We start from the raw sequence: 15,032 nt of genomic DNA on the forward strand, positions 1-15,032 counted from the left end.
GATAATACATTGAACCAATCAAAACTCGAAGTAATTACATGTGGCTGACGCAAAGCGCGGGAAAATGCATGCGAGCGCGTCACAATTGGCTTTGGTTTTACTTCTGATTGGATGAAAAGCTGGCGCGAATCTTTTAAGCCAATCGCATCGTGTAGAAAGTGCAAAACCAATTACTTTTCGACACTCAAATGAAAACCGCTCTATATTAGACACAGTAAATGTGGAATTATTTGGCGCGGGATGACAATGACTGCTTTAACTGTTTATGATTAATTTGACATCTGTTTATTATTAATTCGAAATTTACGAGGATTTTTATAGAAAGCCACTCAAGTGTGACTGGGTGGCAAGAGTTGTTTTTCATACAAATCCCTCTAATTTTCGGCGGGCGTTGCAATCGTTTCTTTTGAGATATACGTCTTAAAATTCACAGTTACTTAATTTTAAAATGCTCTTTCAGTTCCCGCCAACAAAATATTCCAAAAGTGAACTGTTTTCATGTTTAAAGAAAAGTTGATCACGTGACTAACTATTGCAAAAGGCCTATTACCCTATTAAGAGTAATTTTCATTTGTTCTAAATTAAATACCCTAAAGCTAGTTCTGTTAACATTTGATGTTGCAGCTCGCGTTAGCTAGACAAGTTGTGTAACTTGTGTGGATAGAATAGAACCGATGTTGAACTGTTCTAATTCAGCAACGTTCAGCAGCGTTCAAAATCTCATATCGGGCGTATTCAAGCATTCAAGTGGCATAATACTCAGATTACGCTGCTTTGTTGAACAACATGTACAGTTACAAAATTAAGTGATCAATTCAAAGCAGTTATGTCTTCATTGCTTTTGCTATAATTTTTATCTAAGGTGATGTTGATCATTTGTTGAATTTTTTTTTTTTTTCGAACTGAATGTTGTAGCCTGTGTTGGAGCTGGAGTTACCATCAGCGGGTCATCAAGTGGATTTGTCTCAAGCCCCAACTTTCCAAACAACATTGATCCACAAAAGATATGTGTTTGGACTATCACAGTTCCAAGTGGGCGAATCAAGTTGTCCTTCTTGAATTTCACTTTAGAGGAAGGTCAGAACACAGATTGTTCAGGCGCAAATCTTGGTGGCGCCAGTCTTATAATCACGAATGTTGCGTCAGATGATGGCCGCAGTCCATTCCGGCTGTGTGGCCAATCAATACCTGATCCTGTGTACTCAGATGCAAGCTCCATTCAGATTACATTGATAACATCCAGCAATGCACTCCCAGGATTCAAAGCTTCGTATGAGACAGTTACTAATGAAATGCGTAAGTTCGTATAGTCTTTGTACACAGGTCCCTTCATATCATGCTATTGCTAGGTTTTCCATCAAATATTTTCGTTTGATAAATGATCATTTTTAACAGAATTTAATCCCAGAAACATTTAATTCACAAAGAGCATCTATTTCAAATATCTAAGGCCGCGAAGAATGTCTCGTAGCTAGCCCATAGATGTCAATCCGTGGTGCTGGCAAAAGGATCCCGGCTTTGGGGATGATGCATATCGCAAATCCATGGGAGGAAGGTTTACACCCCCACGGCCTCTACAGAATGGATTGGAGGAAGGTAGTTCCCGAGATTAGAGCAAACGAACTACAAAAAAATCCCCACAGATCCTTTAACTTTGAGACAATGACACAGCTTTTGCAGCTGCAAAGAACGTAACAGAAGTCTTAAAACTGAATTCAGGCTCATACAAGATTCAAACCCTTGACCTCGGCGATCATGGGCGGTGCAGCACTCTACCAGATGAGCTAACCAGCCAACTGGGAGTCCCGAGGGGGGGCGGAGAGGATACTCCGGATTTCACGTGACGGGGATGATAGAACAGAGCCAAAAATCAAAACCAAAAAATCCCAAGGGCTTCAAACAAACCCCCCAAGAATCCCTGGACCAACATTTAACCCCAGAAAAATCCCATGCCGAATTTCCGAGCCATAAAAATTTCCAGAACACAGAGACAGTCGCAAAACAGCTTTGTTTTTATTTTAATCACGAAAGTATCACGTGGAAACTATCACGAATCTTCAGATTGTTTTGAATACCCCCAAAAAATCCGTCGTTTAATCAAGCTACCCGAAAGAAAAATTAACAAAATTTTCCTACCCAAAAAAATCCCATAATCGAAAATTTCAAACCCCAAAAAGTCCTTCGATCATCCCTGTCACTTAGAATCCCGATTACCCCCCTGGGCAGCGAGTAGTCTTTGAGTTGGCTCGTTATAAATTGATGACGACGATGAAATAATTAATAAATGAAAATCATATATACTATCTTTAAGTGTGCCCAAGAGCCTTGAGCGTGACGAAACTGTCAGGTGTTATCAGCAGCCCATACTATCCAAGGAAGTATCCAGTTAACCAAAACTGTCTCTGGGAAATCACTGCAAACAAAGGCAAGCATGTTAAGTTAGAAATAACAGACATGCAAATTCACAGATGTGGATCAGAGGGAGCTTGTACGTGTGATTATTTGGAAATTCGGCATGGATTTCTGGCTTCGGGTTTGACACCAGGTGCTGCAAGTGGGAAACTATGTGTTGATGGCTCATTTACTCCTCAGACATATTATTCCACCAATCAGCGCCTTAGTGTTAGGTTCTTTGCTGATCGTTTAGTCTCAAAGCGTCATAGAGGATTTACAGCAACTTACACTCAGCTAAACTTCACCCCTCCAGGTATGTCTTTCTTATTTCAAATTATTATCAAAGTAACGTAATTGCCCTGTGTTGTAATTTTGATTCCTAAACATAGCTTTTGCAATACTGCATGTGTTTGTATGGTCATGCAAATAAAGATCGTTGTCAGTGTTGTTGTATTTCAAATTCATTTTGAACCAAATTTTTATGTTCGATGCTACCGTGGCGTTTCAATAGTTTCTTTCTCAGCAGCGTGTTAAGAGAAAATGGTTCAGGTATTTAAAAAAATAGTTGTCTCATGTATAAACAAGAAGTTGCTCAAATTATTTAAATCTCACCAGAAAGGCACTACCACCCTAAGTCAACGTAAGAAACTGCGAACCACTTGGTAAACCTTTTATTTCGGTTAAATAAATGAACTATAGCCACTGGTAGCCATTGCTTTCGTATTAAGTAAAATGAATACAGAAATGATCTTTTTATAGAATGCCCTTCGGCTCCTATCCAGCTATCTGGTATTGGATCATTCAGCAGCCTCAACTACCCTGTCGCGAACTACCCCTCTGGCAGAGCTTGTTTCTGGATCATTACTGCATCTCCTGGAAAACGTGTAAAGGTACAAATCACAGATTTTCAGATGGGCCGATGCGATGATTGCAGCTCTAATTTTTGTAGCCGCTTGGAGTTCTACGATGGTCCTACGGCAAATTCGTCGTCCTTGGGTCGTCTGTGCACCAACTCGGAGCTCACAGCAAAGATCTCAAGTGGTAACCAAATGTTTGTTAAATTCTATTCGTCGTTCTCACCAGATCGAGGTTTTCTAGCAGAGTACTCCGAATCTGATGAACAGCCATCACCGACAACAACGTCGGCGTCGCCATCAAGTAAAGGACCAGAAAGCAGTAAGTACAAATAGTACATTCACTGTTTCTACTTCTAATAGAAAGCAGGAGGTGAATATGGTAAGAATAAACAGCAAGGCTTTACAAACTTACTCATATCATACCCTTCTTGTACTGTATTTTCGCGATTTTTACAGTACTTTTAACGCAGCCACATCCCCAAAACGGTGCAAAAACCCGCAATATTTAAACAACAACAATATTTCGCAGACATTTTTTATGCGCTTTATCATTAATTCTTCTGCCTAGATCCATTTTCCTTTTTGGATTTTATAGCCTGGTCAGTGTGTTGTGCACGGAAACTTTTCTCGGGTTTGCCCTTTTGCCTTCTTGACATGAACGATTTTGTGATTACTTGAAACAGGTTGTGCCTTCAACTACACCAAAATCGGTTGTTTCAAAGATGACAGAAAGAACCCTCGACCAGTACCTGTCCTCGTTTTTACCGATCGCGATGTCAGCAGCGATGTGTGGAGTGGTAATACCATCGGCTGGCCCAACTGGGATACATACATAGTTGATCTGGTTTGCAGATGTGCAAATGAGTCAAGGGCAAGGAACTATTCCCACTTCAGCATTCAGTATTACGGTAACTGTCAAGCGAATATAGTACGAGGTTTTCTGGGTAACTGACGACCTACCCTTCCCCTAAGTCCACTTAGAGCAAAATTGTGAGTAAGGGGAGGGGTAGGTGGTCAGTTTCCCAGAAACCTGCAAATGAGTCAAGGGCAAGGAACTATTCCCACTTCAGCATTCAGTATTACGGTAACTGACAAGTGAATAGAGGTTTCTGGGTAACTGACGACCTACCCTTTCCCTAAGTCCACTTAAGGTAAAATTGTGACTTAGGGTAGTCAGTAGGTGGCCAAGCAGTTACCCAAGAAAGCCTAAATTGATCCTGTAGCTTTTATAAATTGAAAATGTTTCTTGCTTTATTTGTTTAAATCTTATTTTTCTTTAGCTTTTAGAGGGTTAGAATTCCGAGATAAATACGCCTCAAGAATGTTAGTAATATACACTTTAGCGTAAAGCGGAGTTCCCTTGCTAGTAGATCTCCTACCTCCTATTATAATAATGTGATCGAACAAGAATGGTGCAATCAAGTTCTCATGTTGGCACACATTGCTGGGCGAGAGTGAGGGGATCAGGGAATAGAATCAAATTGCTATCTAAGTATGACAAGTTTTTTTTAAATCACCACAGTCGGTGCAGTCAGCTGTCCAAAGTTATTTTTACCACCTTTTAAACTGGGCCTAACGGTGCCGTTGTGCAATTTTTCTTTAAGGTGAGTGTTGGTCTGGATCAGATGCCGCCAAAACCTATGATCGAGCTGGCCCGTCCGAAAGCTGTCTTACGAAAGGTGTCATGCAAAAATGCAACGTCAGTGATCATGTAGAGTGTGTTGGAGAAGCAAACACTAATTTCGTTTATGAAATTAATCAGAAAGGTGATTCTCTCTTTTACAGTACAGTAAAACCCCGCGTTTAAGAATATGAATTTTTCCAAGTTAGCCTAAACCGGTTCTAAAATAAATAGTAGTTTGCATAAGTTTAGCCTATTTAGGTGAACAGGTTCTTATTTTCAGATGAAAAAGGTAGTCTATTATGTTGGAAATAAAGCCCCGTTAGTGTATAGGTATAGGTATAGGTATAGGTAAATCAATGATATGCATAAGGGTCGAGTCCATGACGTCACCCCTTTTTATAACCTAGGAAAAAAGTGTCTTCCTGCATACCAATTTAGTGCCCAATCCTCCATACTAATTGGGTACAGGTTTACTAATGAGGGTCTTCCTCCATATATAATGAGGTGGATAGTCGTTTCTTTTCATATGGAAAAGCACAATAGGAACAATAGGCTTGCCCGTTAAGTACCTTGAGCCCAGTTTTCGGACCGTCTATTGAAAAAAAAAAATACGAATAAGAGAAGCGATCACCTAGCAACGCGAGAAACGGCTCACTTTATCTTATTTAGCGCTAAAACTCAGATATATAAACAAAACACATACAGAAAGTGGTGATGAAAAGTGTTTATTTCAGTTTAGCTTATGTCTTCTTATTTAGCGCTAAAACTCGGATATATAAACAAAGCCAACCCACACATACACAAAGTGGAGCTGAAAACTCTTTAGTTCAAGTTTGTTTGACTATTACAAAACCGTTTTCTCCTTTCTATCTCACTTCTCCTTTCTAACTATTGAAGTCTCAGCGTTTCACGCACCGTTAGTCAGTTAATTATGCGCCGAGTTAACAAGCCCACCGTTGCATACAAATCAGTTCAGCTCTGTAGTATTATCATAAAAACATGCAGAAAAGAAAGCAATTAATGACTTAACAAGGATCAATTAAAACACGGAACTAATCACTAAACACTCGTAATAAAACCAGACACGTTTCTTCAGACACGAGAAATCAACTTTATGACCCTTCAAAATAATTGCATTCCACAAAGATTAGATTAAAGATTCTATTAGAATAGTCAAAAAAGGCAAGCCATCCTTTGTTTTACACTCCGCTCAATGTTCTACTTACCCCTCTCCCTTTTAATTTTTATTTTTCTCCTATTTCTATCCTTAACTGGAGAGGTTTTACTGGATAACATTATTCATTTAATGTAAATTCTCCGTTTTTGATTGGCTAAAATTACACGCATAATCAGCTACTGTTGACCAAATCTGGAAGAATTTTGTCATATTGAACCGATGACGTCAAAAGTGCAGCAAAGTTGGAGATTGTTAAACCGTTAACCGAGACGACCTAGGAAAGTGTTTGAGTTGTTTTCAAAGTGAGTAATTTTTGTGAGTAAACATTTTACTCGTTTCAGGGGGAGCTATTGTCTGAAAACATAGTAAGAATAGCAGGAAGGCAACTCGAAGAAAAACATCTGTTATTTAGAGCACATTTGCAGACATGGACAGCCCTTTATCCCCTAAACTTTCCGATAAACATGCGCTATTAACATCGACGGAGGTAATTTTAATAAGATTTACTGATGATGCAGATCGATGCACTTTCACCAAAAAATGTGTTACCATCCTGGTAGATTTCTATGACAAGCAATCATCATGAAGAACGGATTTGCCTTGCTAAGTCAATGGCACTATATACACACCTAGGTGTATGGAGGAAATTTCTTTAATGTGTGGTTGTAGAATGTTGTCTACAACAGAGCAAGGCGCCTGGTCACAACGCACATTTTTTGAACAAGCCATATATTAAGCACACTTCCAAGAAATGTGTCAATAACAAAATAACAAAGACTTGATGTAAACAATTCATTGAATTTGTGACTAATTTTTTAATACAGAATATGAACGTTCCCTTCTATTTATCAGAGGAATTCAGTGAAATCGAACAATATTATAAACGTTCCGAGAAGAAAAGCGTCTTGAAGTCATAAACGCCACTATGTAAAATGGAATGATTTTATAATCAAAAATAACAATTCTTATTTTTGTCAATACGTGCCTTGGAAATTGGCGGAAAACAAGTTCACTTAATGAGCGTACAGCCCGAATACCAAAGGTCAGTATTTCGTTCTTGGGCACAGGCAGTATGTATGAACTTTTGCATTCACTTTGGTATCAAGGTAGAATCATACTCGGGCACAGGTCTCAACGCGGAGCACGTAGTGTGAACATAACCTTGCAAAACATTGTGCAGATTCGTTTTTTTGGTTTGATTGTTTGTTTGGTTGGTTCCTACAGGTTATCGAACGAGTCCAAAACCAAGCATCATGTTATCTTCTTTAGATACAATAATGATAATAATGATATCATAATATCATTATTATCATGATAATGATGATGATGATGATGATGATGATGATGACGACGACAAGGCTCCTTTCCTTCACGAGTTATAATGACCATAACATTTTATTAATAAATTCCTGTAATACATTTTTTTCTCAGTGCCAACCACGATCCCACCCTCACCATCGACATTTGAATCAACTCATCGCTCAACTTCAAGCTCAACAACTCAAAGGCTTACTTTACCTACAAGTTCTTCAACACCACCAGGTGCTGCATAATGTGATTTTATTTAATTTATTAGAAAAAAATTACTGACCATGGCAGACCAAAATTAAGGTCTATATTGTGTTATGGCGGATCCAGCAACTATTTTGCAGATAGCGGGTTCAATCGTGCACTGATTATTTGAAACAGTTTTAAAGATAATTTTTCTACCTTAATAAGCTTGCCGCTGCACATTTTGACACCTTTACGCAGGCTTTTATATATAATTGATAGAAGCCTCTGGCTAAATATTGTACCTTACCTGATTGGTACCTGATTGGTACAATAAAGGTTGTTGTGTTTGGAAACCCTATATATCTTAATAAAGTATGAGCAAAAGCAAGTGGTGGGTTGTTTGTATTTGGCTCACTACAGAGGGCAGGGCGGAAGGGAGTGAGGGAGGGCTTGGAAAAATAACATGACGACTTTTGCTGACCCCCATCGCTTTAAAACATTTACTTTAAACCGAGACTTGCTCAAATTCGAGCACTTTTAGCAAACGCTAAAGCCCTGAAGCTAACGCCTGCATAATCAAATAGGTTTATATTTGTTTCAAGACCAAAATATGAATAACCTCTAGCTTATACACCATTAGCTATAGGTTTGAGACTGATTGGGGGAAGCTGGCCTGGAGAGGGCAGAGTGGAGATCTATTACAGAGGTAGCTGGGGAACGGTTTGTGACGATGACTGGGATATAAATGATGCGCGAGTTGTCTGTCGTCAGCTTGGGTATTCGTCTGCTGTCAGTGCTCCACAAAGTGCACGGTTTGGTGAAGGAAGTGGAAAGATTTGGTTGGACAATGTTCATTGTCAGGGAGATGAAAGTTCCATTGTGAATTGTCGGCACCTTCCATGGGGTGTGCATAACTGTGGTCACTATGAGGATGCATCAGTGATCTGTTCAAGTAAGCGCCATAATAAATAGACTATATTTTATAGTAGCTATTATTAGAATTGAGTTTTCAATCAATTCTCTCTGTTTTGAAAAAGGCCCGCGCTTAAAGCGATTCTTTTGCTCACTTTCATGTCAAAACCGATCGTAGCAGGGTCCCAGGCCTAGTTGTACATTTTGAAGACTATTTGAATTACTTCGTTGATCTCAAAGTCCCGACTCTAGTCAGCGCCAAATTCAGTTCCATTTTGAATGAATGTGAGTGACACTTTATTTCAACAGGGTGCATAGTGACAGTTAATTGTACTCGGCTGTATTCTCCCTTAAAATCCTTAGATACTATGGCAATAAATAATTTAAACATCAAGTTAGGAAAGCTAAAAACGTTCTGTCAGTTCTAAAGCACTCGGGCGAGAATTTACTCGAATTTTCACATGATTAAACAAGTAAAGTCCTTTTAGATAATAAATTTAGATGTTATTTTAAATGCTAATCATTCATAACTAGCTATGTACTAGCCAGTAGCAATTTTGCTTTTATTTTGAATTAATTTCATAATTATTATTTTCTGAATAATATGTGCATCTTAGCCACAAACAAATTAAAGATGCAAAAATATCAGTAACTCGCCCCGTTTGCAGAACGTCCTGTCTGCCGAACACTCCTTTAGTCTATTCTTAGCAAGCTTAAAATAGAGAATTCTGTAATGCATTCCCCTTGCAGTTGCTTACAAATGGCCAAAATTTTAACTGGCAACTGACAAATAGACTCTTACGCCACCCTTTACTGATTTCTTTATAGATTTTGAGGAAAAAACCGACTATTTTGCAGTCTATGATTGAGGAGGCCTAATTAACATTCATTAGCTTTATATGGTTTCCTTTAGGCCTCCTCGCCATTACTTCCTACATTTAATTCATATAGTTTGTTTCAATGCAACGCGAACTGATGCTTGTGCTTGCATGTTTCCCAGTATTAATTGTGAATTGAATCACTTAACGATAAAGATTTTAGTTCCGGGTTAGTTGAAATATTTTTGTTTTCAAACTGCTTCAAATACAAATACTATAGGGCGATCTTTCCGATTCAATTGAGACCGGATGCCTTTTGTCTTTTTGCCAAACAAAACCTAGCCTGTTCCAGGCTCTCAGATAGTGGGAAGACGCGAAAGTAAAAGGCGCGCGAAATTAAGCTTTCCTAATTCAAGCGGGCCCGACTATCTCAGAGCCTGGAACAGGCTAAACCAAACCGAACTAATCACGTCGTTTGAGTTCGATTGGTTCGATTGAGTTCGGTAATCGAACTCACCGAAAAGTTCCAGTTCGATTATGTTTGATTACCGAACCAGTCGAACAACGATCCGACCGATTGGGTTCGATTGATTTTTGGTTCGGTTTCGTTCGATTGACTACGCCGGGTGCTGAACCATCTGAATGCAATGATCACTCTGATGAGCACCCCACTCAAAACGGCGAAACAGTTGTCCATGGCTGCCAATTCCAAGGTGATCTGGGTGTGCGCTTGCGTAAGGTCCTGGCCATATCTCAGAAATCACGGAGAAGTGTTTCAGTCTTAACGACCACCAAAAGTCCTTAAGTTTGGTGTCTGATGACGTCATAAGTAGGGAAAAAGAGAAATCTGAAATGGGCCAAGGATCTTATTCAACGGGCTCGTACTGAATTCTTCACCTCAAATAAACGACCTTTCTGTTTAACATACAGATTTAGCCAGGGCAAAAAGCGCAGCTCGATCTCGATGATATTTATAGTTTTTTCAAACAAAATATATAATCATGTAATGCTAAGTGGGGAAGGCATGCAACGCCGGAAAACGGTGAAAAACAACAATAGGTCTAATTATCAAAAGCAACCTTGCACGTGCAGCACACTTTTTTTTGTACATTTCTTTGCCGTTGTTTTGCACAACTGTTGCCCCACAGACTACTGGAGAATATTTGCGTTTTTAAACTTCCAGAAACTTCTTAGTTACACGTTTTATGGAGGAAATGTGGTACGTGTTCCCGTTCACTTTTTTTCACTGCCGCTCATTTTCACCTTGCATCGGTGGCCGCTAGCATTTCTCAATTGGTCACCGCCGCTACAAAATTTCCATGTTGTTCTTTCAACGAAAAATTGTATCCTTCGGTTTTTTATCTCTCGCTCTAAATCCCTGTCGCCCTTCTTCTCGTTGAGCTTCGTTGGCCTACCGCCTACTTTCTCTTTTTCTCTGTCTTTCTCTTGCTCTATATTCCAAATTTGTGGGCATAACAATTTATCTAAGCTTGAATAAATACTTTAGACAACACGGATACAGAAACAATTTCCGCTTTCCGTTTTCGTCTTTATTGTCTTTTTTGTTGTCTCTGCTTTAATTACAAGACGCCGGTGGCTATGCGATTTCCCGCCAAAATAACCTCGAGTTGCCCTTGAGTTGCCATACCTGTTGATTGCGTTATTTTACATTGGTATACCTGTGGTGCAGACGGACGGTCTCTCCCATAAAAATAAGTTTATTCCCAAGAAAGATGGTTTTTGTTTACAGGTAAAGGAAGTATTTTATTTGGTCAGTCATGAATAGAGAAGAACACACAGGTGTAAGAAATGTTACCATTAACATGGCATCATCTTAGTGAAGTATCTAAACCGACTAACTTTTTCGAATTGTCTGTTCCTTTACCACAGGGGCCTAGCTGGGATCTTTCCAGAGGTAAACACAGTTTTCTCAATCCCTGCCTCTTAAATCGTTTCCCCACGGACTACTGGATAATATTTGCGTTTTTTTTTCCAGTTTAGTAAGGTGACTAACTCCTAGGCGTAGAGTCGTGTTATGCATGGAGAAGTTGTTAAGTCCTTGTTTTGTTTGCGTGTGGCAAAGTCGTGGACAACAGTAGAATTTGTTTTTGAAAAACTGACAATTTGCCAGAACAGCTTATCAAAGTTAGAGACCGTCCTGACTACTGATGGGATGTATCGGGGCATAAATTGGGGGCATTTTCCTTTGCTTTAAAGTTATTACCATACACTTTCATTCTCAAACACAAGTTTGGACAGAATAAACCGAGACCTGCCTTTTCTTGGCTGATAAGAGCCATCAGGATTATTCGAAAACGTTAAACCTCGTTTGGTTAACCTTACGTTTATTCCCATTGTTTTGGGGAACGGGCGAGATTCTTGAACTTTGAGAAGAAAAACACAAGAGATAAACTTCAGTTTTCAACAGGAAAACTTGAGTTTTTGATGCATACGAACACGTGCACTCTTTAGTTAAGCACCTCAGTTTTCTGATCTAGAGGACTTATGGACACAAGATAATACATAATAATAATAATAATAATAATAATAATAATAATAATAATAATTTGATATTTTTTCATTTCTATTTTCCAGCAGGTGTTGACGATATAAAGCCATAAGCTGTTAGTAAAGTAGTCTTCAAGAAGTAAATTTAATAAGCCGTTCTAGTATGGCTGGTTGTATTTTGAGCAATGCATTGTGGAACTCAAGTACCTAGTTTTTTTAAAAAACTATAATTGAGTAGGTACAAGAAAACATTAACAACAAAAACAACATATTAATTGTACTTCAATTTAAAAAGCAAATCATTTTTATCATGATAAGTTCAAGGTAGAGGCAAACTGCGTTGCATGTTGATTTTTTGCTTAGAAAAAAGTAAGGTGGTAGCATTTTAATTTTGCTAAGACTTTTTACACTAATGGTTCAAAGACTGCAGCAATTATAATTTTGACTATATGTTAGAAACAACAGCTGAAGGAATAAAAGTTATTGTCATAGCCTAAAAATAACAATTGGGTGTATAAAGGCAAGAGGAAGAGACTGTCTGGTCTAGAGTGACAAGCAGATCGACCAGATCAGTTATTCTTTCATGTTACGCCAGGGAGTACATGGGTATACAGGGTATACATGAGTATGGACAGTCTATTACTATTATATGAAGCAGTGGGTCTATTTGTCGTAAGCGTAACATAATTAGCAACAAAACAAATTTCCACGTGCAGCACGCTTTTTGTCTTTCTTTGCCGTTGTTTTGCAAAACTACAACGCTGTTTTGCAGGACTAAATCGTCAAACGTCCTAGGTACACATTATTTTTATGGAGGAATTGTCGTATGTGCCTACCCAATACTTTGTCTACTGTGTTCATGTCCTCATTTTCACCTTGCTGGCTGCTCCTTGCTGGGCGCTAGCAGTTCCCATTGTCTCACCGCCGCTTTGAATTGTCATGTTTTCCTTCCTACAAAGTTCGTCTCCTTTGTTTTCAATCACTCGCTCTAGCTCTTTCTCTGTTGTCCACGTGAGTGTAAACATCAAAAATAACGTCGAAAAAGACACGACTTTGTTGTTGTTTTTTCTTTCTTAAAGTCCGGGTGGCCCACGCGATTTCTTTCCAAATAAAACCTTGAGTTGCATTTCGGTTGCCATACCTGTTGACCTCTCTTGACTGAAATATTTGACATTGGTATCCATGTGGTGCCGACGGACTCTCGGGCGGCGGTCGGTCAGTCGGTGTACGGTCACGTGATTACCAAATTTTCTCGGATGGGCAGTTTACCACATTTTCGTACCCATGGTGCTCCGCTGCGTGTGCGAGAGCTCCGCTATGAAGTTTCCCGATATAGTTTTACGCGGTTGGAACAAATTAATGGCCGGTCGAATTCTTTGACGGACTAATTAAATAAAGCTACCAAATAAAGATGAATTAAAATGCGTTGACGTTCTTCGATAATAGGGAATGAGTAATCTGATTTTAAAAATTGCTAAGGAATGACGAAATACAACTGTGGAACTAAAAATATTTCATTTCTTTGTTGATCATCGTAAGAACCAACTGAAGTGGTTAATCAGATTCTTTGGATATAAATATTTTATCGTTCCAATTGCTCTAACATTTTTAGCCAACTTGTGCCTTTATCAGAGGGGAATTGAGAGCAAGGTTTTTTAATCATTCATCATTTCCCTAATATCAGTCTAATATCAATATCATATTTTATCGTATCTGCTTTTACGAAAACAATTTGGTTTATTTAGGCCAAACAAAGGTTAATGACTAAAAATAGAGCATTCATTTATGACACTGGATGAGAAAAATTCTCGTCTAAATATCTCACTCGCTTTCAGTAAATATGCTGGGCATGAATCTAATTAACAATTATTCCTCGAGCCCGAATGAGCTCTGAGTCAATAGCCCATGAGGCCGAAGGCCGAATGGGCTATTGACTCAGAGGCCATGAGGGCGAGAAGAATAATTGGTTTAGTAAAATCCAACTAGTTGGTCAAAACTATCGAGACAAAACAACTTAAGCTAGCAAAACGCCATTCAGCCGCCATTGTTTTGGTTTTCAAAGCCTGCGCTTTTCGCTACTAGTGGGCTATGACATATAGCCTAGAAGTAGCTCAGCCAATCAGAACGCAGCATTGATAATAGTCCACATTAGTCCACAAATTAAGCGCTTTCTTGCGATAATTTTTTGTACAATGAGAGCCATTTATACGTGTCCCCTAACTTCCCGCCAAAATTGGTATACAGTAAATTATGTAAAATATTCACATTACGTTGTCATGCCAACGAAAGGAAAAATAAATTGTCTCGTTATGATAGGATTTACAAACAAACAAAGCATGTCATTTGTCATGTTAATAATTTGTGACAGCAGTAACAAACCCTTACACTTTCTTCGCCATTATCCGAGTGGAGAAGGGGGATGGCTATTCTTCATCATTTACCCATTTTTACTTGGTTTGGTGCTGTCACAAGTCGTTTTCTGTTGCAAAATAATCGTTTAAATCGAGAGAAATCGGGTCATTTTTTCACACAAAAACCCCATTCAAATCGAAGAGGACAAAAACGCATACCATTGTTTGGAATACAAAAGTTCTACCATCCTGCAAACTTTGACCTCAAACGGATAAAAACTGTAAAAGCAGTCCCCAGAGTGTAGTTCCAAGCATTCTGATCTGCTGACTCGGCGTGAATTACACAAAATTAAAAAATAATGATAAAATAACAGAGAAGTACAGACATCTCAGTTACATCTTAACTTATTATTGTGTCCTAAATAACACATCTCGTGTCCTCTCTTTTTCAAATTGTTTTTACTTGTTTTCTTCCTACCTTCTTTCTCCCCTTCTTTCTCCACCTTCTATTTTCTTTTTTTTTTGTTTGAGGGAAAGGCGCTCACTAGTTCCTGGGGAGAGAGAGACAGGGACCACTGGAGAAAGCTGATTACGATTTCTTTTCATGTTGAATTCAAGCTTCGGGATAAGAGACTGATGGTGAGGCCGTGGTTTATGCTTCAAGGCTTTGATTTAACCGCTGACTATAACCGCAAAATGCTATCGGTGATCGCAGCTTAAGCAAAAAACGCTGAATGTGTTTATGACAATTAAAATTACTGACTTGCTCTTTTTGCTTCCCTTCGCAGTTATGGAGCAAGACGGACATCAATGGACAAATTTAAAATTATATGCTGATCTCCCCAATAGCAATTTTAGACGTTTTTTTTTTTTCTCTAAACAACGTTACCTTCTCTC

The 15,032-nt window shown here is 38.8% G+C and overlaps 1 protein-coding gene across 1 annotated transcript in view; it reads left to right on the forward strand.

Moving 5' to 3' along the window:
* The window catches only part of LOC140936890 (scavenger receptor cysteine-rich domain-containing protein DMBT1-like), a 38,866-nt gene extending 30,348 nt beyond the window's left edge, over positions 1–8,518 (forward strand). Inside the window, exons 3-9 of the mRNA XM_073386395.1 lie at positions 916–1,296; positions 2,312–2,707; positions 3,154–3,570; positions 3,935–4,159; positions 4,856–5,017; positions 7,484–7,594; positions 8,172–8,518. Coding sequence (XP_073242496.1) covers positions 916–1,296; positions 2,312–2,707; positions 3,154–3,570; positions 3,935–4,159; positions 4,856–5,017; positions 7,484–7,594; positions 8,172–8,518 — 2,039 coding nt within the window. The remainder of the gene's footprint in view (positions 1–915; positions 1,297–2,311; positions 2,708–3,153; positions 3,571–3,934; positions 4,160–4,855; positions 5,018–7,483; positions 7,595–8,171) is intronic.
* Positions 8,519–15,032: the final 6,514 nt, after the last annotated feature.

Source organism: Porites lutea, chromosome 5 (assembly GCF_958299795.1).
Source record: "Porites lutea chromosome 5, jaPorLute2.1, whole genome shotgun sequence".
Lineage (NCBI taxonomy): Eukaryota > Metazoa > Cnidaria > Anthozoa > Scleractinia > Poritidae > Porites > Porites lutea.